The 23704-nt window shown below is 49.5% G+C and overlaps 2 protein-coding genes across 3 annotated transcripts; one reads left to right on the top strand and one right to left on the bottom strand.

Annotated features, from left to right (window-relative positions):
• Nucleotides 1–772: 772 nt before the first annotated feature.
• LOC120318936 (mitogen-activated protein kinase 15-like) lies at nucleotides 773–23704 on the top strand. 2 transcript variants are annotated; one of them, XM_039367122.1, is made up of 8 exons: nucleotides 773–930; nucleotides 3346–3403; nucleotides 3531–3668; nucleotides 3780–3885; nucleotides 8463–8730; nucleotides 11504–11595; nucleotides 12282–12425; nucleotides 23071–23704. In XM_039367122.1, the coding sequence occupies exons 1-8, from the start codon at nucleotides 810–812 to the stop codon at nucleotides 23086–23088; spliced, it is 945 nt and encodes a 314-aa protein (XP_039223056.1). In that variant the 5' UTR covers nucleotides 773–809; the 3' UTR covers nucleotides 23089–23704. The 2 variants fall into 2 exon arrangements, with proteins under 2 accessions (XP_039223056.1, XP_039223055.1); XM_039367121.1 differs by lacking the exon at nucleotides 23071–23704 and adding an exon at nucleotides 12765–13251 and having other exon boundaries at nucleotides 12285–12425.
• LOC120318937 (coiled-coil domain-containing protein 166-like) lies at nucleotides 14823–22846 on the bottom strand. Its single transcript, XM_039367124.1, has 2 exons — nucleotides 22361–22846; nucleotides 14823–16536 (listed from the first exon to the last, which is right to left on the bottom strand). Exon 2 carries the CDS (start codon nucleotides 16502–16504, stop codon nucleotides 15491–15493), a length of 1014 nt encoding a protein of 337 aa, XP_039223058.1. The 5' UTR covers nucleotides 16505–16536; nucleotides 22361–22846; the 3' UTR covers nucleotides 14823–15490.

Below are 23704 nucleotides of genomic sequence, written 5' to 3'. Positions count from 1 at the left end.
GGAAGAAATGGAAGAAGTCCCTTCCCTTCTGCCAAAGCACCTTAAAGGTTGCCTGGCCACTTCCTTCCAGGACATGGCCACCGGAGGAAGCACCCCCCCGTGGGAAGAGCCAGGGAGACAGGCAGGCAGAGGCTGGCGGAGAGGGTGAAAGGAAAAGGAGGGGAGCTGTGCAGCGACACCTCAATTTAACGGATGACTCGCAGGCAGGAGCCCCTCTTCTTTTCTTCCAAATGGTCAAATTGGTATACAGGAGAGACTGTGGGAGCTGCATAAGCCTCCAGCCAAACCAAGTGGCAGGAGCATTTTGGGAACGGGGAAGCAAATTGGGTAACTGTATAATTTTGGAATGATGGCAGCAAGATACTAAAGCGTATCCTTAAAATCAGCACAGAGAAATTATGCCATTTGTGACCAAAAGACCCCCCTTTTCTCCACAGCCACTGCGTGATGCAATTTTTTGGACTACATGGGCCTTGGCCACCTTCAGCCTCTGTATTCCTTTATATAACAGTCATGTTGCGAGTGTCAAAACGTTTATTTGTGCCCTTAATGAATGGCATGGCTGGCATTGGAACTTGATTGCAGTGCCAAAACCAGAGCCATTTCCAACAGCTGAAGCCGTTTCCCCAGGTTAATCAGATTTGGTGAACTCTTCTGCTACTTTTTCAGAGCAAAACCGGCCCCTCTTCCCATGCTCGGCACCAGGTGCATTGGCCTCTTTGCGCTTTCCACACCGGGGGGGGGGGAACGGGATCTTTGATTCCAGCTGCCTTTTCTTCTTTCCCTGCAGTTACACCAAGGGGGTGGACATGTGGAGCATCGGCTGCATCTTGGGGGAGATGCTCCTGGGGAAGCCTCTGTTCCCAGGGACATCGACCGTCAATCAGATAGAGCAGATCCTGCATGTTATTCCTCCCCCCAGCGCAGGAGGTAAGAAAGGCGCTCTCTCTCTCTCTCTCTCTCTCTCTCTCTCTCTCTCTCTCTCTCTCTTTTTCTGTCTCTCTGTCTCTCTCTCTCTCTCTTTTTCTGTCTCTCTGTCTCTCTCTCTCTTTTTCTGTCTCTCTTTCTTTTTCTGTCTTTGTGTGTGTGTGTCTCTCTCTCTCTCTTTCTGTCTCTTTCTGTCTCTCTCTCTCTGTCTCTCTCTTTTTCTGTCTCTTTCTCTGTCTGTCTCTGTCTCTGTGTGTGTCTCTCTCTCTCTTTTTCTGTCTTTGTGTGTGTGTGTGTGTCTCTCTCTCTTTCTGTCTCTGTCTCTGTCTCTCTCTCTTTTTCTGTCTCTTTCTCTGTCTCTCTCTCTCTCTCTCTGTCTCTCTTTTTCTGTCTGTCTGTCTCTCTCTCTCTTTTTCTGTCTCTTTCTCTGTCTCTGTCTCTCTCTCTCTCTCTCTTTCTGTCTCTGTCTCTCTCTGTCTCTCTCTCTCTGTCTTTGTCTCTCTCTGTCTCTCTCTCTCTCTCTCTCTCTCTCTCTCTCTTTCTCTCTGCCTCTGTTCCTCAGTCTCTCTCTGTCTCTCTCTCTCTTTCTGTCTCTCTCTTTCTGTCTCTCTCTCTCTTTTTCTGTCTCTGTCTCTCTCTCTCTCTTTCTGTCTCTGTCTCTCTGTCTCTCTGTCTCTGTCTCTGTCTCTCTTTTTCTCTCTCTCTCTTTTTCTCTCTTTTTCTGTCTCTGTCTCTCTCTCTCTCTTTTTCTGTCTCTCTTTCTGTCTCTGTCTCTCTCTCTTTTTCTGTCTCTTTCTCTGTCTCTCTCTGTCTCTGCCTCTCTCTGTTCCTCTGTCTCTCTGTCTCTTCCTAGATCCAATGGGACAGGCAAGTGGAGCCATTCACAGCTCCCTTCTTGCTGTAAAAAGCTGGTGTGTTGTTGCGTCGCCATCCCTTTGTTCCTTCCTTTGCCGAAGGGAGACTGAGGGCTCCTGCCAGAATCTTACCCGTTTATGCCCTGATACGCCTTGTGGATCCCAAAGATTTTCTGTTGTTCCTCCTGCTGAGCCCAACTGGTGCGCAGGCAGGCAGGCAGGGAGCTTCTAAGAGTTTCACAAGCAGAGAGGGAAGTCCTGGGATGTGGGATTGATTTATTGAAGCTGGTGTTTCTGAAGAGCTTCCCATAACACCCGTCCCCCCCAGCTTGGCCCTGGGCTCCGGTCCCCCTAATAAGATGTCTATCTTCGTCCTCAACCAAGCTTCAGAAAGGAGGCCGAGGCTCCCTGGGATGGCCCACAGAGACACCTTGCCCCTCCCCTTTCTGGCTGTCGTAGGTGTCGGCCTTCTGGATGGTTTGGGAGCTGATCCCCATCTCAGCGTGGAAGGGTACCAGAGCATTGGGAAGGAACTCGGGTGTCATCTGGTTCAGGCCCCTGCTAAGGTTGGAATTTGTGGAGACGTTGAGGGAGCTGAGGGCGTCCATGGAGATCAGCCACCCAAACCTCTTGTGATCCCCTGGGTTTAGGGGAGCAGGAGGGTAAACGTCCACGAAACAAATCACCACCCATTGGCCAAACCACCAGATTCAGACTAGAGCACCACCGAGTGTCCCCTTTCTCCCCCCAACCGCAGAGACAGCGTGGACCAGCCTCACTTTGAAAAGGCTCCCGTGTCTGTGTCCCCAAGCTTAAGTGCAAAATAAGCCTCCTTTCTGGGTCTGGAGGTCATGAGACGACCCGGATCTGATAAGGCAGAAAGAATCTAGCCCAGGTGGCTTGGATGGGGAGGGGTGCAAGGAGCTCATCTGAGCGCAGTCCAAACCCAGAAGTGGAAGTGAAGAGGGGCCGTATAAAAATGGCCCCTGGGTCATCCCCTGGGTTCATAGCTTATTCGACCCAGTTTTCTAGGTTTCAGCTCTCTTCTGCACAGCCGACCCAACCAGCGGGACTAGCTTGCGGCTCGGTGTAGGAAAGGGTCAGGGAGACCGAGAGCAAGTGTGGCCGGTCTCCTTTAGCAGCCCTGGCGGAGCCGGTGGGAGAGGAAAGGGGAGGGACCAGTCGCCTCCTGAAGAATCCAATTAGTTTGGGCCCCTTCCTGACACGCCCTCCCGCTGTCCCTCTCTTGTAAGCCCTCCCTCTTAAGTCCCCAGCTGTGCCCGGCTCCGGCCTCTCGCCAGGGAGTTGACCTCTAGGGCCTTCCTAACCCCAAGGACTCCAGGGCTTTCAGGTCAGAACAAAAGGCGAACTACTGCCCCTGTCCGTTCAAGGTACCCACTGGAGGACGAGAAGACAAAAGAAGTCTGCAGGGAAGTTTATTTGTACTTCCTGGGTTTAGGTGCCACCTAAACCCCAAATTGCCCAGGCCCTGCTGGAAAAAACCGAAAAGGCTCTCCTCAGTGGTCCCTGAGGGGATCTTCTGATCCGTTGCTTTGCTTTGCAGATATAGAGGCCTTCCATTCTGACTACCAAGCCTCCGTTATCAACCGTGTGAGCTGCCAGTAAGTGTTTTCTTTTGCTGAATGGATCGCAGTTCCCGAGGAGGCACCTCTTCCACCTCAGGGTGAGAGGAGGGCTGGGAGCTCTCTGTGGAGTGGAACCGCAGCGTGCTTTCTGTCCCGGCTGCAGGCCCCAGCTGACTCTGGAGGAGCTCTTGCCTGCCTCCACCCCTCCCCAGGCCCTGGACCTTCTGAAGCGGCTCTTGGTGTTCAACCCCGAGAAGCGGCTGACGGCAGAGGAGGCCCTGGAGCACCCGTATGTGCAAAGGTGAGAGCCCCCTGGGGCTTCGCTACCGCTGTCTGATGTCTCTCAGACGGGCAAAGCCGTGTTCCGGCCTCCCTCGGCCAGCCTTGTGCTCACCTGGCCTTCTCCCGGCAGGTTCCACTGTGCTGCCAAAGAGCCTGCTCTCAACCACAGTGTGACCCTTCCTCTTGCTGATGACGTGCAGCTCTCGGTGGCCGAGTATCGCAATCAGGTTTATGAGGTAACCCCGCTGCCCCCGGTCCAGAGGAACCCTGAGGGGTCCTTCAGCTCTGCTCTGGCCCAGAGAGCTGAAGGAAGACGCCTGTCCCGAAGGAGTAGGAACTTTTGGGAGAGAGTGACTGTGACGCACTCGGGTTTGCCTTAATGGAGGCAAGCATGACTGAACAAAGTTGGGCTACTTTTCTAGAGTTTAAGAGCTGACTTCAACAAACTAAGAAAGAGAGTCCATGGATGGAAATCCTGAGGGGAAAACAGTTCAGGATGCTTAGGAAACCAAAAACGAGGTAACAAAGGACCAAATAAAATACCACAGAGAAAGAAATTGTGAGCAGCTCGGTTGCACAAAGGGCTCTCTTGCCAGTGGAGGATAGGCTTAAGATACAGAAGGATCTGGACAGACTTGAACATTGGGCACTGTCTAACCGAATAAAATTCAATGGTGAGAAAAGTAAGGTTCTACATTTATGCAAGAAAAACCAAATGCACAGGTACAGTATGGGTGGTACCTGGCTCAATAGTAGTAACTGTGAGAGGGATCTTGGAGTCCTAGTGGACAATCACTTAAATATGAGCCATCCATGTGCTACAGCTGCCAAAAAAAGCCAACACAGTGTTAGGCTGCATTAATAGAGGGATAGAATCAAGATCACATGAAGTGTTAATACCATTTTACAATGCCTTGGTAAGGCCACACTTGGAATACGGCATCCAGTTTTGGTCACCGCGATGTAAAAAAGATGCTGAGACTCTAGAACAGGGCTTTTCAACCGGTGGTACGCGTACCACTGGTGGTACGTGACCACCTGGCTGGTGGTACGCGGCATCGCCTTCCTCCCCCCCGCGTCGCTTTCCTCCCCCCTCTGCTCCTTCCCAGCTCACTTGTTTGTGGAAAATGCTGCTTGGCAGCAGCCTGCACAAACCCTACCGAATGTGCCCTGCAGGGGGGGTGTGAAGAGCGCAGGTGCAGAGCAAGACCCTGCCCTCCCCAGGGACTCATTGTGCAGCAACCGGATTGACTTCTTCTCGTGCATGCAGGTCAGCGGGATCCGTATCGCCCTTCCCCTCCCTCTTCTTACTTCACAACAAGCGCTAGCCTGATAGCCCCTTCTGGGCTGGGAGAAGCGCATGCCGTTGCCTGTATTGCAGGCTTAAAGTCTGAAACAGCCAGGCTCTTGGCTGACTGATTGCCTTTCCCCCCCCCCCCAACTTTTCTACAAACTGGGAATCATGGCTTAGTGGGGGCCTGGAGCGGGTCTCAGAGTGCCCGTGTGCCCCTTGGATCAGACAAGAGAGCAATCGACTGTAGCCTTTGGGGAGCAAAAGCCAGTCGGGGCTGATCTCTTCCTGCCCGGGAAGGCTGGAGAAGCCAGGAGAAAGTCAGTTATTAGAGGGGGGGAAAGTTACTTCTTCATTTAAGGCAGTTTTGGAAAAGTTAACTTTTGCTGGAAAGGAAAGCAAGTTTTTTCCCCCTTTTCTTGGATCGCCTTCTTTGCTTGGGCCTCTGTTGCCTGTATCTCAGGCTTAAAGTCTGAAACAGCCAGGCTCTTGGCTGACTGATCGCCTTTCTCTTTTCGGGAGATGCACCTTTGCAGCGGGATTCCCCCTCCGATAATTATCGGAGGTTTGAACGGCAAGCTGCTCCCGGAGCGTAAAAGTAGAGGGCCCAGACGGCGAGAGTGACGCAGCTCTCCGACTCTCTGCTTCAGGGGAAAAAATGCAGGGGGAAAATGACTGGGAGAAGTAGCCGGTTCGTAACATACCTGCAGGAGGTGAACCGGCCACATCCCCGCCCTGCCTGTGTGCTCTCCTCTGTGTGCGCACAGGCAGGGCCATGATGTGTTGCTGCCTGCCAAAACCAGGCTGGGGTCTGGGCGGCATAGCACAGGAGGAAGGGAGGAAGTAAGGGACAATGGGAGCTGCAGCACTGCAGCCTTCCAGTCCCATGAGCGTCCTTCGGCTGTGCTCCAGGCCTCGCATTTATCAGCTGTTCGGCAGCCGAGAAACAGCCTTTCAGCTTCAGGCCGCTCCGTGGGCCCTAGACTCTCTGCTTTGGCCTCCCACCCATCAGCTGTTCGGTGGCTAAGAGTAGGAGCCGCTCAGCTGTTGGTCTTCTTTGCCGCCTGCACTCATCCTCAACCCCTCCCCCCTGCCAGTTCATGTCGAGCCTGCGGGGGCTTGACAGGGAGAGAGGGAGGGAAGGAGGAAGGGACAAAAGGGGAGGTGAAGGAAAGAAGGAAGGAAGAGACAATGGGAGAGAAGGAGGGATAAAGAGGGAGGTGAAGGAAAGGAAAGAAAGAAGGAAGGGACAATGGGCGAGAGGGAAGGAGGAAGGGACAAAGGGGGAGGTGAAGGAAAGAAGGAAGGAAGGGACAATGGGAAAGGGAGGGAAGGAGGAAGGGACAAAGGGAGGAGAAGGAAGGAAGGGACAATGGGAAAGGGAGGGAAGGAGGAAGAGACAAAGGGAGGGGAAGGAAAAGAAAGAAGGAAGGAAGGGACAAAGGGAGGGGAAGGAAAGAAGGAAGGGACAATGGGAGGGAAGGAAGGCAGGCACTCACCCCAGTGCATCCCCCTCCACCAGAGACCCACGGATTCCCCCCCACAGGCACCCTGCAACCTGAGTGATCAGTTGGCCACGCCCCCCCACGGTTGATCACATGACCCTGGGACACTGTGAAGGTGATAAGTATGAATCAGTTGCCAAGCAATCCACATGTAAATCCCAAGACCCTGGGGATGCAGCAATGGTCATAAGTGTGAAAAATGGTCATAATTCGCTTGTAACTTCAAACAGTCACAAAGTGAATTGTTGTAAGTTGAGGACTACCTGTACTTTCTCATTTTTTCCTTTTTTTTGGGGGGGTCAAGTTTTTGATACCCTACTGGGCGAGTGTTGGTACTCGGATATTGCCTTATCCGAAAAGTGATACAATGGGTGAAAAGGTTGAAAAGCCCTGCTCTAGAAAGAGTGCAGAGAAGAGCAACAAAGATGATTAGGGGACTGGAGGCTAAAACATATAAGGAACGGTTGCTAGAATTGGGTATGTCTAGTTTAACGAAGAGAAGGATGATGGGTGACATGATAGCAGTGTTCCAATATCTCAGGGGCTGCCATAAAGAAGAGGGAGTCAAGCTATTCTCCAAAGCACCTGAAGGCAGGACAAGAAGCAATGGATGGAAACTAATCAAAGAGAGAAGTAACCTAGAACTAAGGAGAAATTTGGAATAACCTGCCTCCAGAAGTTGTGAATGCTCCAGTACTGGAAGTTTTTAAGAAGAGACTGGGCAACCATTTGTCTGAAATGTTATAAGGTCCCTTCCAACTCTATTATTATTGCTATAATAAAAAGGGCAAGTATAATAGATGGAAAGAGGGGCTTGTAACTAGAGCAGAATTCCAGCAAATAATAGTTTGAGTGTGCAAGGACAGTCTGGAAGGCTTAGAGTAAAATTTTCAACAAATGCCAAAGTAAAAACAAAGTTTCTTATAAATAAACCTATAAAGGTTTCTATATAAGGAGCAGGAGGAAAGTATGTCTGGCCTTTTGAAGATGAGGATTAGGGAGGACATGATAACTGCCTTCCGGGGGCTGTCAGAGAGAAGAAGAGATTGACTTATTCTCCAAAGCCTCAGAAGCCTTCAGGACAAAAAGTAATGGGTGGAAGCTTGTTAAAGAGATGAGGAGAAATTTTCTGACAGTGAGAACAATGAATCAGTGGAACATTTTGCCTCCAGTGCTCGTGCACTGGAGGTTTTCAAAAATAGACCGGACAGCCATTTGACTGGGATGGAATAAGGTTTCCTGCCTTCAGCAGGGGGTTGGGCTAGAAGACCTCTGAGGTCCCTTCCAGCCTATGATTTTATGTTCTATGTTATACAAACAAATGGTGCCATTAGTCTGAATAAGAAAGGGCTCCTTCTACCTGAAATTTGGGAGAGTCAATTAATGTAGACAATTATACATGTCGCTACAAAATTCCCTGTCTGTATGTGCCAAGAAACTCTTTTACCCAGCATAGTTTGAATTTGCTCTGTTGTTGAAGGAAATGATGCCATGGCTATAGCCACACCAGAACAGAAGTCTGTCCAAGCGATGTCAGAGGCAAATAGGGATGGTCCATAACAGAAGAGTTGGAGGGGATCTTGGAGGTCTGAAGCAGGAGACGTTATGTCATTCTGGACAAATGGCTGTTCTCCATAAAGGCCAGGTGTGAGGTGGGGGGAGACACAGCTCTGAGCCTGCCTGTCATTCACAGAGTGCATGAAAAGAGCCCCCCCCCCCGGGAAGTTTTTCAAAGGACTAAAAGGAAGCTTTTGGGTGAATCAAGTTGGGAGGCCCTCCATAGTTAGTATTTTACTCACTGGCTGGATTCCACTTAAAAGGAATTTTTTCCCTTCGCTTTCTCCTCCCACTCTAGAATTTCCAGTTTTAGTCTTCCCTGTCATGTTACCTTGGCTCCTTTGGCCAGAAAAACAAATTTTGAGACCCTTCCTTCCTTCCTTCCTTCCTTCCTTCCTTCCTTCCTTCCTTCCTTCCTTCCTTCCTTCCTTCCTTCCTTCCTTCTCTCTCTTCTTTCCAGTTGATCTTGGAATGGAAGGCCAGCAGCCAAGCACAGAAGCAGCAGCCCCTCCATCGAGATCATCTTCCGTCTGGTTCCTCGGAGGCCAGTTCCCCTGTCGGAGCCCACTGCCCGATGCAGGGAAGGACACAGCCTCTTCCATCCCATGGGTCTACTCCACCTCTTGCAGCAGCTTCCCAGCAGAGAGCAAATGAGGCAAGAAACCCTTGCCCAAAGCCAAAGTTGAGCTCCACCGTCTGCAGTCCTACAGCTAATGTAGCTGCCCAAAGTAAGTGCGTTCTCCTTGCAAAGGTACACTAAAATATTGCAAGAATCTGCCTTCCTCCCACAAATGAATACATGTTTCCGTAGGCAGATTAATTACATTCCAAGATGTCCCAAAGTCCTTTTTCAAAAGGCAACTGGACTTTGTTTTTTCCTTGAAGATGTTTCACTTCTCATCCAAGAAACTTCTTCAGTTTTGACTAAATGGTGGGGAATGGAAGGATTTATATTCCTTGCAGTCATCTGGTCATTAGTACTCTTTCTGAGAGTCATTGAGGCCACTTGGAGGCTTATCTGCCCTCGGGGTCATCTAAATAGTGCAAATGGGTGTGGAGCCTTCTTGGAACTGCTGAAAGGACAGTGTTGTAAACAGGAGATAGGTGGTGTCGGATCCTTCCCCCTCTGTTGAGAGAGGGCTGTTCAATTTTAACGTAGATGGCTTCTTTGACCCCTCTTTCAAACCAATGGTCCTCTCTATCCAAAATGTGGACTTTACTGTCTTGGAAAGAGTGGCCTTTGCCTTTCAAATGAAGATGGATTGCTGAATCTTGTCCTGATGGGTTTGTTCTCCTATGTTGCGCCATGCATTTATGAAGTCATTGTTTTATTTCCGCAATGTACAGATCTGCACATGGCTCACTGCATTGTACTGCATACACAACATTGCTCAGTTTGTGTCTGGGTGTTTTATTCTTGGGGTGGAAAAGCTTCTGCCTTAGTGTATTTGGCGGGGTTAAAGTGTAATTGTATATTGTGTTGGTTGAAAATCCTCCTGAGCTTTTCAGATATTCCTTCAATGCATGGCATGACAATGTCACTTCATTTGTTGTTGTCTTCTTTGTCTGCTATGGAGGAGCCTTTTTTTGGATCCAATGAAGGCCCACTCAGGACAGCTACAAGTTCTGAAGGCTTCCTCTTTTTCTTTTCCATTTTTGCTGGTAGGCAAACGTCCAGCCCAGTGGTTTAGGGGTCCGATCACTCCTATTTTGTGCTCCAGTGGGTGGTGAAAATGAAAATGTAGATATTGATTGTGTGTGTGTGGGGGGGTGTTCTGTAAACTTCTGTGTTAAGGATTCCATCTTCCTTAATATGTGCTGTACAGTCCAGGAAGGCCAAAAAAGACAGCACAGCACTAGGCTGCATTAACAGAGGGATAGAATCAAGACCACGGGAAGGGTTAATACCACTTTACAAGGCCTTGGTAAGGCCACACTTGGAATACAGCATCCAGTTTTGGTCATCACGATGTAGAAAAGATGCTGAGACTCTAGAAAGAGTGCAGAGAAGAGCAACAAAGATGATCAGGGGACTGGAGGCTAAAACATACAAGAAACGGTGGCTGGAATTGGGTATGTCTAGTTTAATGAAGAGAAGGATGAGGGGGGACAGGATAGCAGCCTTCCAGTATCTCAGGGGCTGCCCCAAAGCGCCTGAAGGCAGGACAAGAAGCAATGGATGGAAACTAATCAAGGAGAGAAGCAACCTGGAACTAAGGAGAAACTTCCTGACAGTGAGAACAATTAACCAATGGAACAACCTGCCTCCAGAAACTATGAATTCTCCAACACTGGAAGTTTTTAAGAAGAGACTGGACAGCCATTTGTCTGAAATGGTATAGGGCAGACATGTCACACTCGCGACATCATGTGACATCATGCGATGTATCGGGACAGTTTTGCCATTACCGGCAATGGGGTGGGTGTGGCTTCTGCATGACGCGTCCGGCCTACAGGCCAGCAGTTTGACACCCCTGATATAGAGTTTCCTGCCTGAACGGGGTTGGACTAGGTGACCTCCAAGGTCCCTTCCAACATCATCATCATCATCATCATCATCATTATTATTATTATTATTTTCCTTAACATCTTCCCAAGTGAGCTTAATGTATCTGTCCACAGAGTTGATGTGTTTGGTGAAGCTTCCAATTCCTGTGCTTGAGTCTTGACCCAGGTATCTCATCCATATATCTATGCCAGCGAATGGCTGGAGTTCCTGTGAAGGAGTTTAGGGCTTTGGTTTCTCTCATGAGATTGACCACAAGGGGGGGCACAGGTGAGCCCATGGCGCAGCCGTGTTTTTGCCTGTAGAAACCGTCACTGTATTTAACATAGGCAGTGATCAGGCTGAGGTTGGTTCTGCCGCCCAATGGGCGGCCCTGTAGCAGCCGTTCCTTCACTACCGTGATGGCCTCAGTTCTTGGAATGCAGCTGAAGAATGCAGGCTGTGCTAGAAGGTCGAGAAACACCAGACAGCCCTGTGGGAATGAGACGTTCAGCAGAGTGATGGCAGGTGGGGGGGGGGGAAACTGTCCAGTTGTTTTGGTCTGCAATACCCTATAGCGCCTTCCTGAGGGGAGGAGTTGAAACAGTTTTGTGTCCAGGATGTGAGGAGTCTGCAGATAACTTCTCAGCCATCCTTGACTTAAGAATTTCAGCTCAGGTAGCCCTCACTTACCAGTTCCAATTGTTACCTCGAGGATGTACACCAGCCTTGATGGGGCACTCTCGGAGGTTCCCTGCAAGAAATGGGCAAAGGCAGGGCAAATGCTATCTGATTTAATTTAACGTCCACTAACACTAGACTCATCCAGTAGCCTTCTTCTTCATAGTTACCCTGCTTGTTCTCTCTGACACATAACGGTTCCAATTTACTGACTGCTTTGTAAGTGCTGCAGGAGCTGCACCCATGATTGCTGGGGATTATGGAGCCTCAGGTCGTCTATTTCTGCCTGTGATTTGCCCATCTTTCCCTTTTTCATGTTTCTCCCCTTTCCAAAGATTTCCTGCCTGCTGGCAACGTGGCGATGGGTCCGCCTCCCTCAGGACTTCGGCAGCATCGGAGAGCAGCAGGCACATCCGCTCTTTGGGACGTGAGTTGCTCCGCCTTTTGCTCTTGTTGATCTAGACCTTGCAGGACTGCAGGCATCCACTGGGACCGCAGGAGCGCTTGGTCCTTTCCAGCTGCCAGGCTGAGTCCCTGGGGGCTGGCACACACTTCACCCGAGGTGATCCTGGCTCCTTCCCACTTTGATTCCAGAGTGCTGGAAACCTCTTTTTCCTGTTGATCAAGGGTTCTCGGCTCATCAAATGCTCGGAGGGGCTTCCGAGAAGGGGGCCCAGTGCTTCCTCCATGCTGCATCCTGGAAGGGCCTCCCCCGCACAGCCATGCAAGCGTCCCCCCTTCCTCTTGGGCTGCACAGGGAGTGAGAAGCTCTGCCCCCCAGGAAGGGCCGTGTACATAAGGCCCACGGCATACAGCTGTTCCACAGGGGGGAGGGTGTTTCTCTGGAAGGAGCCCCCAGCTCTTAGCCCGCCTGATGGCAAAACGATCCCTGCGTTGCTGACAAACAGCTTTCAGGTGTTTCTCCCTTTGGACGGGCTGCCTGGTTCTTTGTATGCTCCTCTGTCTTTTTTCCTCTCGTCCCTGTTCCGGTGGGGCTGCCTTTGGTTTCCTTTAACCTGGGTGGTGCTGGGAGAGTTGTGTGAGGCCAGTTGTGTTTCAGAGTCATGCAACGATGCGAAGAGTGGGTGAATCTCTTTCTGTGATCTGCCTCAGCAGGTGCCGAAGGGGCCAGGGGCGGCAGGCCAGGCCACGTCCCCCTTCAAGCCTCTTTCCTTGCTCAGCCAGGCTCAGGAAGCAGCCCTCCACCAGCATCTGATGAGGAAGGGGGCTGTTCCCAGCAGGGCTGCCGCTGGGCTGGTGAGTGAAGCTTTTCCTGACCCATAATCCTGGGCTTGGCTGCCTTCCAGCTGGAGGGCTCCTCCGGGACAGCCCAGCTTCACTTTCCCTGGCCGGAAGAAGCTGAGGGGCGGGTGGCGAAACACCTCCCTCCCTCCCTCCCTGTGCGGTGCTTGTGTGGGATCAGTGGGGGAGGGAGGGCACTACGTTCTCCCCTTGAGCTCCTGGAAGAAGGCAGGATGTGATTGTGCTAAACAGTGTAATGATCCTGGCCCGCTCTTCCAATTGCCCGCCTTTTTGAGAGGTTGCCCCAGTCCGCCCCTTCGATTCACCCCGAAACCCCCCCTTTGCTCTTGGCAGAACCCACAGAACCCCGAATCCCATGGCAGGGAAGAGGCTCATTTCTTTCTGAAGCCCTGCAGGAAAATGTTCCAGGTTACAGCAAACGTCGGAATAGCTGGTGACCCCAAGGCCCACCTGGGCAGCTACTCCCAGTCCTATGGGACCATCTGCAAGTCTGCCCTTCAGAATCTGCCTCTCTCGGGCGCTTCTCGCCCAGCGCTCGCCCCCAGCCCCCAGGAGCTCTGAGCGCGGCCTCTGGTCGTCTGCAGCAGGGAGGCGGGCCGGCCTCCTCCCTCGCTGGGGCAGGCAGTGTGCATCACTCGGTCACATCTGTCATGAGAGAAGGAAGCGCTGGCAGTGTGAGCCTTTGCCTGGTTCCAGCCAAGTGGCGGCTTTTTTTTTTTAATGCCCAGGCTAGCCGACCTGTGTGTTGGGCCCTCTCACAATCAAATAAGCCTCCCCTCCCTTTTATTCTGAGATAAAAGACTTTTCCACATGGAGTAAAGTCAGCAGTGCCTGTTCTTTATTCAGGGTAGGCTGGGTTTTGAGCCCCGGGTACTGGGTTGGTCTTGACCATGCGGCTGGTTCCCAGCTCTTGGAGTCCTTGCCCAGCTGGGGAGACCTCCGCTGTCTGCTTCCAAGGACCTTTTCTGAAGAGCTCTGCTGTCTTCTCCCTCCATTCCCATCTGATCCTGCAGGAGCCCCTCCAGGAGGCCCCTGGGAGGTTGGGAGGGGATTCCAAGGCAGGCGGGGGTGGGGCATTTAGCCGGGGGGGGGGCACTGCTGCACCCTACTGGCACCTGCATGGGAATCGACACCAGGCATGGTGGAAAGAAGTGAGGCTGCATTTGTCCATTTGTCTGCCAGGAGGGTGCCTTTCCAGAACGGGACCCAACTTAATCCATGGGCAGAAGTTTGGAAAATGGGGTGCAGAGAAAGTGGCACATCCCCCAAACCACGCCGTCCTCCCTCCTTCCTTCCTGGCCCTGCGACCGGCCCTGCGTTCCCAGGGTCTGCAGACCAGCATCGGGGACTTTTCGTAAAAAGGTTGGGAAAGGGTTCAGAAGCTGAGCAATGGACGCTCCTTCCCCTACTTTGACCTAGAGACTCCTACAGCAGGACGGGGCCGTGTAGGCCCAAGCCTAGCGCTGCCTTCTGTCTGGGAACGGGTGGAGGCCACTTAAACCCATCCAGCGTGGGGGAGGCTATCCTCTCTCTGGGTCGTGGGCTCCGGTGCTCAGTTGCTGCAGTCACATTTCCTCATGGCTGTCTTGCTGTGGGTAAGTTGCCTTGGGGGCTCTTTTTGGACCCAAAGACCACTCAGAAATCATGGCAGGATAGACCACTGCTGTCACCTCTGCAGCCAGTCAGAAACGGGGCCCTTTCAGCTGAGAGGCCAGAGCACATTTCATTGGGGGGGGGCTTTAGTGGTTTTGGCAAGGAGGAAAAGGGATCCCAGATGCTCCTGGTCTCAGGAGTCCATGAGGGAAGAGAAGTGTCGAGACCAACCTACCCCACTTTCCTACAAACTGGGCCTTGTTAGCCTAAAGAAGGGAAGGCCAGAGTTGTTCCTGAAGAGGGAGAGACTTAAAAGAGGGAGATCCAAATTCAAAATGAGGGATTTCTGGCCCAGCCTCCTGAAGATCAGAATGGGAAAAACTCACAGCCAGCCGACTTGCCCTGGTTGTCTCACGCCGGCTAACTCGCCGCAGGACAAACTCACCATGGAACAATTCAGTGCAGGATAATCAAGAGAGGAACGAGTGAATTGTGGACTCCATGCTCTGGCTCACCCCAACCTTGAGGACTTCTAACTTGAGAAGCAATAGCACTTAGAGTTATATACCGCTTCATACTGCTTTACAGCCCTCTCTAAGCAATTTACAGAGTCAGCATATTGCCCCTCCCCCAACAATCATGGATCTCAGAAGGATGGAAGGCTGAGTCAACCTTGAGTCGGTCAGGATCGAACCCCTGGCAGCAGTGAGTTAGCCTGCAATGCTGCCTTCTAACCACCGTGTCGCCACCAGGGCTCATAGTGGTGAGAAGGTTCAAACCTAAAGCAAGACAAGGCCCGCTGCAATTAATGGTCCCTCTCTTGAGTTATCCAGTGTTGAATTGTGTCACGGTGAGTCGGCCAAGGCTAGTCGGCCACAGTGAGCTGTCCTAAGCCTCTGGAGACGATGGAGGTGCTCCCATCCTTTGTGTCTGAGAAAGGGTTCTTGCAAACTTGGTGGTGCATTTTTATAAAATGCACTTGCCAAATGCAGGAAAGAGAAGCAATTTACTTCGGAGAAGCTGGATCTGGCAGAGGGTTTGGCATCTGATCGGCATCTTAAAACTTGCACCATGGGTTTGTTTACCATCACATATTTATCTGTGACATCTTTCTTTCTCCAAAATGTAGTCCCAAATGATGGAGGTTTTAAAAATAACATTTATTTTAACATTGGTTCCAGTGACCCCTTTCACTAGGCAATTTGTCAGGGAAACTTGCAATAAAACCACGGACCAATATAACCCCAGAACATTTAGAACTGAACAAACAGCCATAAAATACTATATTGCCGATACCTGCCACCCCCAAAGGTAAGAGTGGCCCTGCTTGTGGGTGTCAGCTCAGCCTCGCTAGCACGGGATTGTGCTGCTTTCTGTAGAAGAGAGCCACCTGGCTCCTCGCCTGGGGAAGGCACCTTCTGTGGCTGGCTGCAGGGGCCAGGAGAGAGCCCTCGGCAGTGGGGCCTTCAAGTACTGAGCGTGGGAAAGGGAGGGGCGGCCATCCTTTCTGGCTGGCAGCTGCTTGAGAAGGGCCCGGATCCCTGCATGCTCAGCAGGCTGGCCCCTGCAGAGGAAGGCGAGGCAAGCTTGCCCTTGGCTGGCGGAGTGCATCGAAAACTGCTGCCGGGAGTGATGACCTGGCGAGACCCACGATGCTGCTGCAGCCAGGTGCGCCTGCGTGCGAGGTCTTGCCTGCACTGGTGTTCTTGGAAAAGGCGGTGCTGCTGCTCCCGCAAGTGTCTCAGAAAAGCCTTCAGCGTTTGGGCTTGCTTAATGAGGCCAAGAAGCTCGTTCTGCAGGCTCCAGTTGTCGGCTTTCACTTGCTTGGTGTGTTGGATGAGGCTGCGTACAGCCGCCTCCTCTGCCAGTTTGGCCAGAATTTGGACCTTCTGCTGAGCATTCATCTCGTACTCGGCCGCCTGGTGAAGGAACCGGCTCTTGACTCTGTGCATCTGCTCCGCGTGCTGAATTTTGGTGATCAGCAGCTCCTTCTCCAGCTCCCGTATCTGGGTCAGATGTCGAAGCTGCAGATCCTGCCAGGGCTGCAGCTCAGCCACATCCCTGTTCAGGAGGAAAAGCTTGTTTTCCAGCTCCATGAGCTGGCGCCTCACCTCCTTCTCTCTCTCGGCACACTGAGCGGCCACCTCTGCTTTCTGCTTCTGGATCTGAGAGAGGTCAGACCGATTCTGGTCATTCAGGGAAACGATGGCATTCTGACAACGGACGGTTCTTCGGGTTAAGTAAGAGAGGTAGACCTTGCTGGCTTCTCGCACCTGCTGGGCTTCCTTGTCCAAATACTCATTTTCCGACTGGAAGTGCCGCAGCCGCTGAGAGTAGGTGACGACGTGTTCAGAGAGGATGTCGAGTTCCTTCTGCAAGCGCTGCTCCTTCTCACTCACAAAAGGTGCAGTGCCCGAAGGGCCCACAGCCCCCTCCTTGCCTTTGCTTTTCTTCCCTTTGGGCTTTTTCTTTGGGGCCATCTTGGTTAGGCCAAAGGGTGGAACTTCAGATGCTGTTGAAACAAAGAGCGAGAATGGCAAACCGTCACATCTAGAGATTCACAGTAACGATGTTTTCAGCCCCCCAGAGCCCCCTTGGGGGGGGGGTTGAGTTGCATTATGTCTTGCCTCACCAAATTATGGATTCTGCCTTGCAGCAAAACAGACAAACTCACAAAAACTCCTCAACAACTTCTCTGAACCTGTTCTAATTTCTCTGAATCATTCTTAAAACATGGCATTCAGAACTGAACACAGTACTGAAGTTATTTAACTCGGAACAGAATAAATTGGAATAAGTTTTTTCTCCATGGAAAACTCCACGGTTTCTCCAGAGTCACACGGTTTGAGTGGGGTAGCATAATAAGTCTAAAAATTTGTGTTTTACACTTCTATTGACGAGGCCTAAAGTTCCTTTTTCATTGTTTTGCAGCCACGTCTTACCGCTGACTCATATTCAGTTCACAATTAACTACTATTCCAAGATGTTTTTCACAAGTGCCAAGTCAAATAACTCCCATCCTATATCCAAGCATTTGATTTCTGTTTCAAATGAAGAATTTTGCATTTATTCTGAAGCTTTCAGACGTGACTTTCTCCTGTAGTAATAGTTACTTCACCTAGGATTTTTGTCCTCTCAACAACACATCAAGCAATTGCTGCAAGTTCAACAGCAACATGCTTCAGTGGTCACAGTTGAGCAAGATTTGTTTCAGGCCCACTTGTTGCGCAGCAGTGGCCCAGTGGTTAGAAGGCAGCATTGCAGGCTAACTCTGCTGGCTGCCAGCAGCTCAGCAGTTCGAGTCTCATCGGCTCAAGGTTGACTCAGCCTTCCGTCCTTCCGAGGTCGGTAAAATGAGGACTCAGATTGTTGGGGGCAATAAGCTGACTCTGTAAACCCCTTAGAGAGGGCTGTAAAAGGCCCTGTGAAGCAGTATATAAGTCTAAGTGCTATTGCTATTGATAAATATTTGAAGATTTGTGAGCAAAGCCTCTTTCTGAGAAACAAAGTATTCTTTTAATAATAATGCCTCAAAAGTCATCGCACATAAATCAATGATGAAAGTACCCCTCCACCAGTAGGTTTGATCCCAAGATAAGTAATGGAAGATGTGATAAGGAATCAGCATTCATTTTTCCAGAAATGTGCTGCGTAACAAGATCATAAGGTTTCAATCTCCAACCGAGACAGTTGGAGGTGAGATGGCAAAATGTGCCTTTATTTATTTATTTATGAGACTTATATACCGCTTTAAATGCAAGCACTCTCTAAGCGGTGTACACCAGTAAGCAATGTATATATATATATATATATATATGTTTTCTGAGGTTTCCGCTGGTATTTGTATGTAGGTCTTTGGTTGTTCGGGTTTTCTCCCACGTAAAATTGGGCGAAACGTCGCCAAGACACTTCCAATTTTACGTGGGAGAAAACCCAAACAACCAAAGACCTACATATATATATATATATATATTTACATTGCCCCCAACAATCTGGGTCTCATTTTACCTACCTCGGAAGAATGGTAGGTCAACCTTGAGCTGGTGAGATTTGAACCGCTGACCTGCTGAACACAGTCAGCTAAAGTGGCCTGCAGTACTGCACTCTAACTGCTGCGCCACCTCGGCTCAACTTTAGCTGAACAAATCATGGACATGAGTGATTTGTGATCTCTGAGCAATACAAATGGATTAGAATGTTCTGTAGCCCACACATTTCCTATAATTTCAGAGGTTTTCCCAGAGAAGAATGTGAATGGTTGGCATTCACAACAGGCAACTTCGATCTACCTCAGTCTGCAACGAGTGGTATCCAGTCCCACAGGACTGGCATCAGTCACCAAAAAGTAGGCACATAAGTCAGGCAGGGTTCCTTCATTTACACAGCTTTCAGCTGTTGAAAGGTAGAATCGGTTCCCTGCAGACCAGAGCCAAGTGGCTCCTATTATAATCAGCAGGCATAGTGGTTCCAAAATATCTGCATAATTAGCACTATATATTTCACAGGACAGCCACAGATAGCTAGATAAGAATGCAGCAAATCCAGCTTCTCAGGAGTGGGGCTTGCATAATAGTTTCTATCTTCTCCTGAACAGATTTAATTTCCTAGGCTGTGTCCTTAAAAGCCAATCTCTTCAAGATCCAAATGACATTTAACTTAAGCCTTCTTTTCTTTAGGTTAAAATCATTTTTCTACTATCACTCAAAAGCTACTCTCAGTCGATCCCAGAGCACAGTCACTATGCATACAATGCTAATACCCACACCAGATAACCCCAGAAATATAGACAGAACGAAGTCTGTTGCCTTTTGGTGCATTCTGTGATTGAATAGACTTTTACAGAAACTGCAACAACCATGGTGCATCATATTGTTGGATGTCAGCACCCACCCTCCTAGAGAAGGAAATATTTTGGGGAATATTAAAAAAGACAAAATATTATATTTTCCCAAAGGAATAATGAAAAATCTTAGCAAAGACAACCCCAAGTTTGTCTCCCGCACAGTTGATGCTGCGGGGCGTGGGCAGAGGGTGTGGCCACCATGGCGCTGCTGGGCTGCCTGGGCGATCTGCGGCAGGCCCTGGAGGCGGTGAGTGGCCCTGTGGGCAGATGGGGTGGGGAAACGGGGCAGGGGCAGGGGGTGGAGTGGGGGTGGGGCCAGTTTTGGGGCACTCAGTCTCTAAAAAGTTTGCCATCACTGTTCTATAGTATTGATTTCTTATGATTTTTTTCCACATTAGGTGGACATGACCATTTTGTAGCTTAAATCTAATTTTTTGTATCATGAGATACCTTTTTCTTCTGAGGCAGAACTGGGTGCTGATTTTTTTTTCTAGGATATTTCATTTTATATCCTTTTTACATAAAGAGCAATACTTGTCCTTATCTTCTGCTCAGTGTTTTTCCTATCCTATTTTTAAAGTTTCTATTCAGAAATGACTATATCCCACAAAATCTCTGTTATATGTTCCGCTAAATTGGCATCTGAATCTCACAATTTAGCAATTTACTTTGCGGAAAGAAAAATATTCAGGTCCAGTTCCAAGCTGGGAATAAACAAAATGGAGGCTGTTTGGAAAGAAGGTTCTGTTTATTGAAGAACTTAACCAACAGCATGCGGTTCTGGGACAGCTGACCCAATGGGGTTGGGATAGATGAGCTTTTATACATTATTTGAGGTTTTGTGTTTGGAATGCTCCAGGAGGTTGTGCAATGAGGTGGGCTTTTGTGTTCTAAAAGAGTGTTGGGTAACTTCTATTGTGGCTGATGACTATGTCCTGTGTTGGATTTTTTGTGTGAGGGGTTGCTGGTTCTAATCATATCACTCTGCTATGGTTCGTCATCAAATCTTGCTCCAAGGGATTTCGAAAGATCCTGTCTTGAATGGGCTTCTGTCGGTAGTATTTGTTTGCCAAGGAATGGGGCCACAGTCTTTCTGAATACTCAACGAGGAGCCCTCAATGGCACTACATCCACATGCAGAGAAGTAAGCAGTGGGGTAGCATAAGGTTCCGTCTTAGGCCCAGGACTCTTCAATAACTTCATCAATGACTTAGATGAGGGAATAGAAGGGGAACTCATCAAATTTGCAGATGATACCAAATTGGCAGGAGTAGCCAACACCCCAGAAGACAGACTCAGGATCCAAAAAGATCTTGACAAACTTGAACAATGGGCCCTATCCAACAAAATGACTTTCAATGTGGAGAAAAGCAAAGGCTTACATTTAGGCAGGAAAAACCAAAGATATAAATACAAATTAGGTGAGACCTGGCTTAAAAACAGTAACTATGAGAGGGACCTTGGAGTCCTAGTGGACGATCACTTGACTATGACCCAGCAGTGTGCAGCAGCAGCCAAAAAAGCTAATACAATCCTTGATTGTATAAACTGGCATAGAATCAAGATCACGCAAAGTATTATTACCGTTTTATAAAACCATAGTAAAACCCCACTTAGAATACTGCAGCCAATTATGGTCACCATATCACAAAAAAGATGTTGAGAGTTTGGAAAAAATTCAGAGAAAAACAACTAAGATGATCAAAGGCCTGAAGACTAAAACATACAAAGAACGGCTACGAGACTTTGGTTTGGCCAGTCTAAAGAAAAGAAGGAATAGGGGAGACAGGATAGCAGTTTTCCAGTATCTGAGGGGCTGCCACAAGGAAGAGGGGGCCAGGTTGTTCACCAGAGCACTAAAGAGAAGGACGAGAAACAATGATTGGAAATTGATCAAGGAGAGAAGCAACCTGGAATTAAGGAGAAACTTCCTGACAGTGAGGTCAATCAACCTGTGGAACAGCTTACCCCCAGAAATTGTGGGCGCCCCATCACTGGAGATTTTTAAGAAGAGGCTAGACAGTCACTTGTCTGAGATGGTATAGGTCAGTGATGGCGAACCTTTTAGAGTGCCCAAAAACCACCCCACCACCTAGCCCATCCTATCGCTCTGCCACCTGCCCCTCTCCATCCCCGCTCCATCCCTCGCTTTGCCCGCCTGCTCACAGGGCCCCCACCGCCTCCATGGCCCACCGCAGATTGCCCAGGTGGCCCTGCAGCACCATGGTGGCTATGCCCTCCACCCGTGCCCAGCAGCATTATCTGAACATATTGGGGCGTGAAGGTGGAATCTTGTCCCCGCTGCCATGCCCTTGGCTGTGGTGTTCTGCACAGGCCCCACCCGGGGGCAACTCTCCGGGGGGGCTGCTGGTAAGGAGAGGGGGTGGGGGGAGATGGAGCTGTGGAGCTGAGTGCCATAGGTTCGACATCTCTGCTATATAAAGATGGTGGGCTATAAGTTTCTGGAATGTTCTCTAACTTGATTATCTTGTAATTGTTATCCTCTACATATGAAGTATATTATAACTCAAAGCATTTAAGTGAGCCAGAGCAAGAGATAAAATCCATCATAAGAATAAATACAGTGTCTTTACTTCAAAGGTACCCAGTATTTTGCAGCAAGAACCAGGAGTGAGCATGGTCAGTTTGTTGCTTTCAACCCTGAGATCAGGTTGAGTTAAGTTATTCCTATTTTATTCTCAGTATCAGTTATGATTATGATACTTTTATTTCTCATAGACTGGTATGGCAAAATAAATTTCTCGACTGTCAAAGGCATAGGAAATGCCACTGCAAACTAAGCAGCTCATGAATTTGTCAGCTTTAAGCAAGCACTTTCCTTATAAACCACATAGGCTACATTGACATGGCATAACAGGTAGTTATTAATGGCATAACTGGAGTTAGTAATGTGGAAACAAACCCATTAGGTCAGGCAGCTAATAGTACTTTCATCAATTTGTCAGTGAGTTTTCATTGAACAGTTCTTGAAAAAGAAACATTAAAAAACTAAAATTAAAAATCTTGATAATGAAACAACATGAAAAGTAATTGCTCTTTTTAACTATTAGTGCAGTGGTTCTCAACCTGTGGGTCAGGACCCCATTTGGGGTCGAACAGCCATTTCATGGGGGTCACCAAACAAGGCTGTCCACCATTTTTTCCCCCTTTTCTTTGGCCACGTCCCTGGCATCTGGTGATGTATAAGTGGTTGGGGGTCACCACAACAGGTGGAACTGTATTATGGGGTCGCGGCATTAGAAAGGTTAAGAACCACTGTATTAGTGGCTTTGTTAATTTCCATGGATAAAAGGTTTATTTTTAAACAGCTGCAATATGATGTCTAAAGCTGCAACTTTAACAGTGGGAATGTTACAAAGCAGGAGAGGAATGAGGCAGCCTGAAGATCTAAGGGAAATGGGAAGATGGGGAAGAACAAAGCCATCCATCTTGGGAGAATGCTAGGGAAACCATGAACACAGGGGCCTCCTACCTCCTCTGTGGACTGTGAGGCATGCATGTGCCCAAGCAGAGTTTTAATGTAGTCTCCCCTTGTCCTCACATTCATCCAAGAAGTCAGAGGTGAGGAACAGTTCTGTTGCCCCAACTGTTAGCATCCTTAGAAAATGGATGCATCCATAGAAACAGAACACTTCCGCAATCAGGCAGCCAATAGCAGTATAGGTCCACATCACACTTGGCTTGGACAATCTGTGCAGTTAGGCTCTGTGTTATTCCTGAATATAAAATATGGTTTCAGATACTGCCAATAATTGATTGCCCATAGTTGGGTTAGGGTTAGATCACTTTGGAGTCAAAGCTGAAAAGTGGTGTGAGGGCTAGATTCTAGGACTGTGGAGGCAAATCTATGGCACACGTGCCACAGGTGGCACGCAGAGCCCTCTCTTTGGGCACACATGCCGTCACCCCAGTCCTAGGCAATAATCAATTAACTTCTTGCAGGAAAAAAAAGATCTCACAAAATTGGAATTGAACTTTTTAGTCCCATCCAGTTTGCCATTACCACCACACCCACCCAATGGACCACACCCACCCAATGGACCACGTCCACCCGGCACCCAATGATACATAAGTGGGTTTTGGATTGCAGTTTGGGCACTCGGTCTCTAAAAGATTCGCCATCACTGATATAGAGAATAGTAACCTTAAAATGCCATTAAAAAGGTTTATTTCTTTCGGCAGCTGCAATACCCGCTTTGACCACAGGAGGGCACAGTTTTCTGTCCCATAGCATTAGCACTGAGGCGCTCGTATGCCTTTTGCCAGGATCGGGAGACCGAGAAGCGAAGCCCCAAAGCGCAGAGCGTCAGCCAAAGCATTGCCGCTCTATGCTCCTCCGAAAGGGACGAGCCGCTTCCGTTGGCCACCTCCGAATTCGCCGCCAGCTCGTTCCTCTCAAATCATCTCCGAAAGACCTTCTTGGCATGGTGGACTTCCCATCCGTTGACCACGACCGTCCCCCAGTACGTTTGGAAATGATCTCGTCATAGCCGACTTCTTGTCTGTTGATATCGGCCATCCTCCAGGCCCTTTGAAAAAGGACCTTTCCATCATGGCTGAGTTCTGGTCCATTCTTCTTAATCATTCCTCCAGCTCCCTTTCACAGAGACCTTTTCAGCATGGCGGACTTCCCGTGCGACCAAATTAGCTGTCCCCCAGTGCATTTTGAAACGACCTTCCCATCATGGCCAACTTCTTTATTTTTTTCGGCGACCGCAGTACCCGTTTTTGACCACAGGAGGGCACAATTTTCCGTCCGGTAGCATGACCACCGACGACGACGAGACGAGTTCCTGTCCATCCGCCGAGGCCGTCC

Source organism: Crotalus tigris, unplaced genomic scaffold (genome assembly GCF_016545835.1).
Source record: "Crotalus tigris isolate CLP2741 ecotype Arizona unplaced genomic scaffold, ASM1654583v1 scf7180000020584.29791, whole genome shotgun sequence".
NCBI classification, from domain to species: Eukaryota; Metazoa; Chordata; class Lepidosauria; order Squamata; family Viperidae; genus Crotalus; species Crotalus tigris.
The sequence above is the reverse complement of the archived record's forward strand: the minus strand, read 5'-3'. Positions and strand labels throughout refer to the sequence as shown.

Bases quoted from the DNA above. Each gene is read 5' to 3' on its own strand.
- LOC120318937 (XM_039367124.1), bottom strand. From the start codon at position 16,504: ATGGCCCCAAAGAAAAAGCCCAAAGGGAAGAAAAGCAAAGGCAAGGAG.
- LOC120318936 (XM_039367121.1), top strand. From the start codon at position 810: ATGTGGAGCATCGGCTGCATCTTGGGGGAGATGCTCCTGGGGAAGCCT. The intron at 3,669-3,779 runs GTGAGAGCCCCC...TTCTCCCGGCAG, and splicing joins GAGCACCCGTATGTGCAAAG to GTTCCACTGTGCTGCCAAAG. The intron at 12,426-12,764 runs GTGAGTGAAGCT...TGCTCTTGGCAG, and splicing joins GCAGGGCTGCCGCTGGGCTG to AACCCACAGAACCCCGAATC.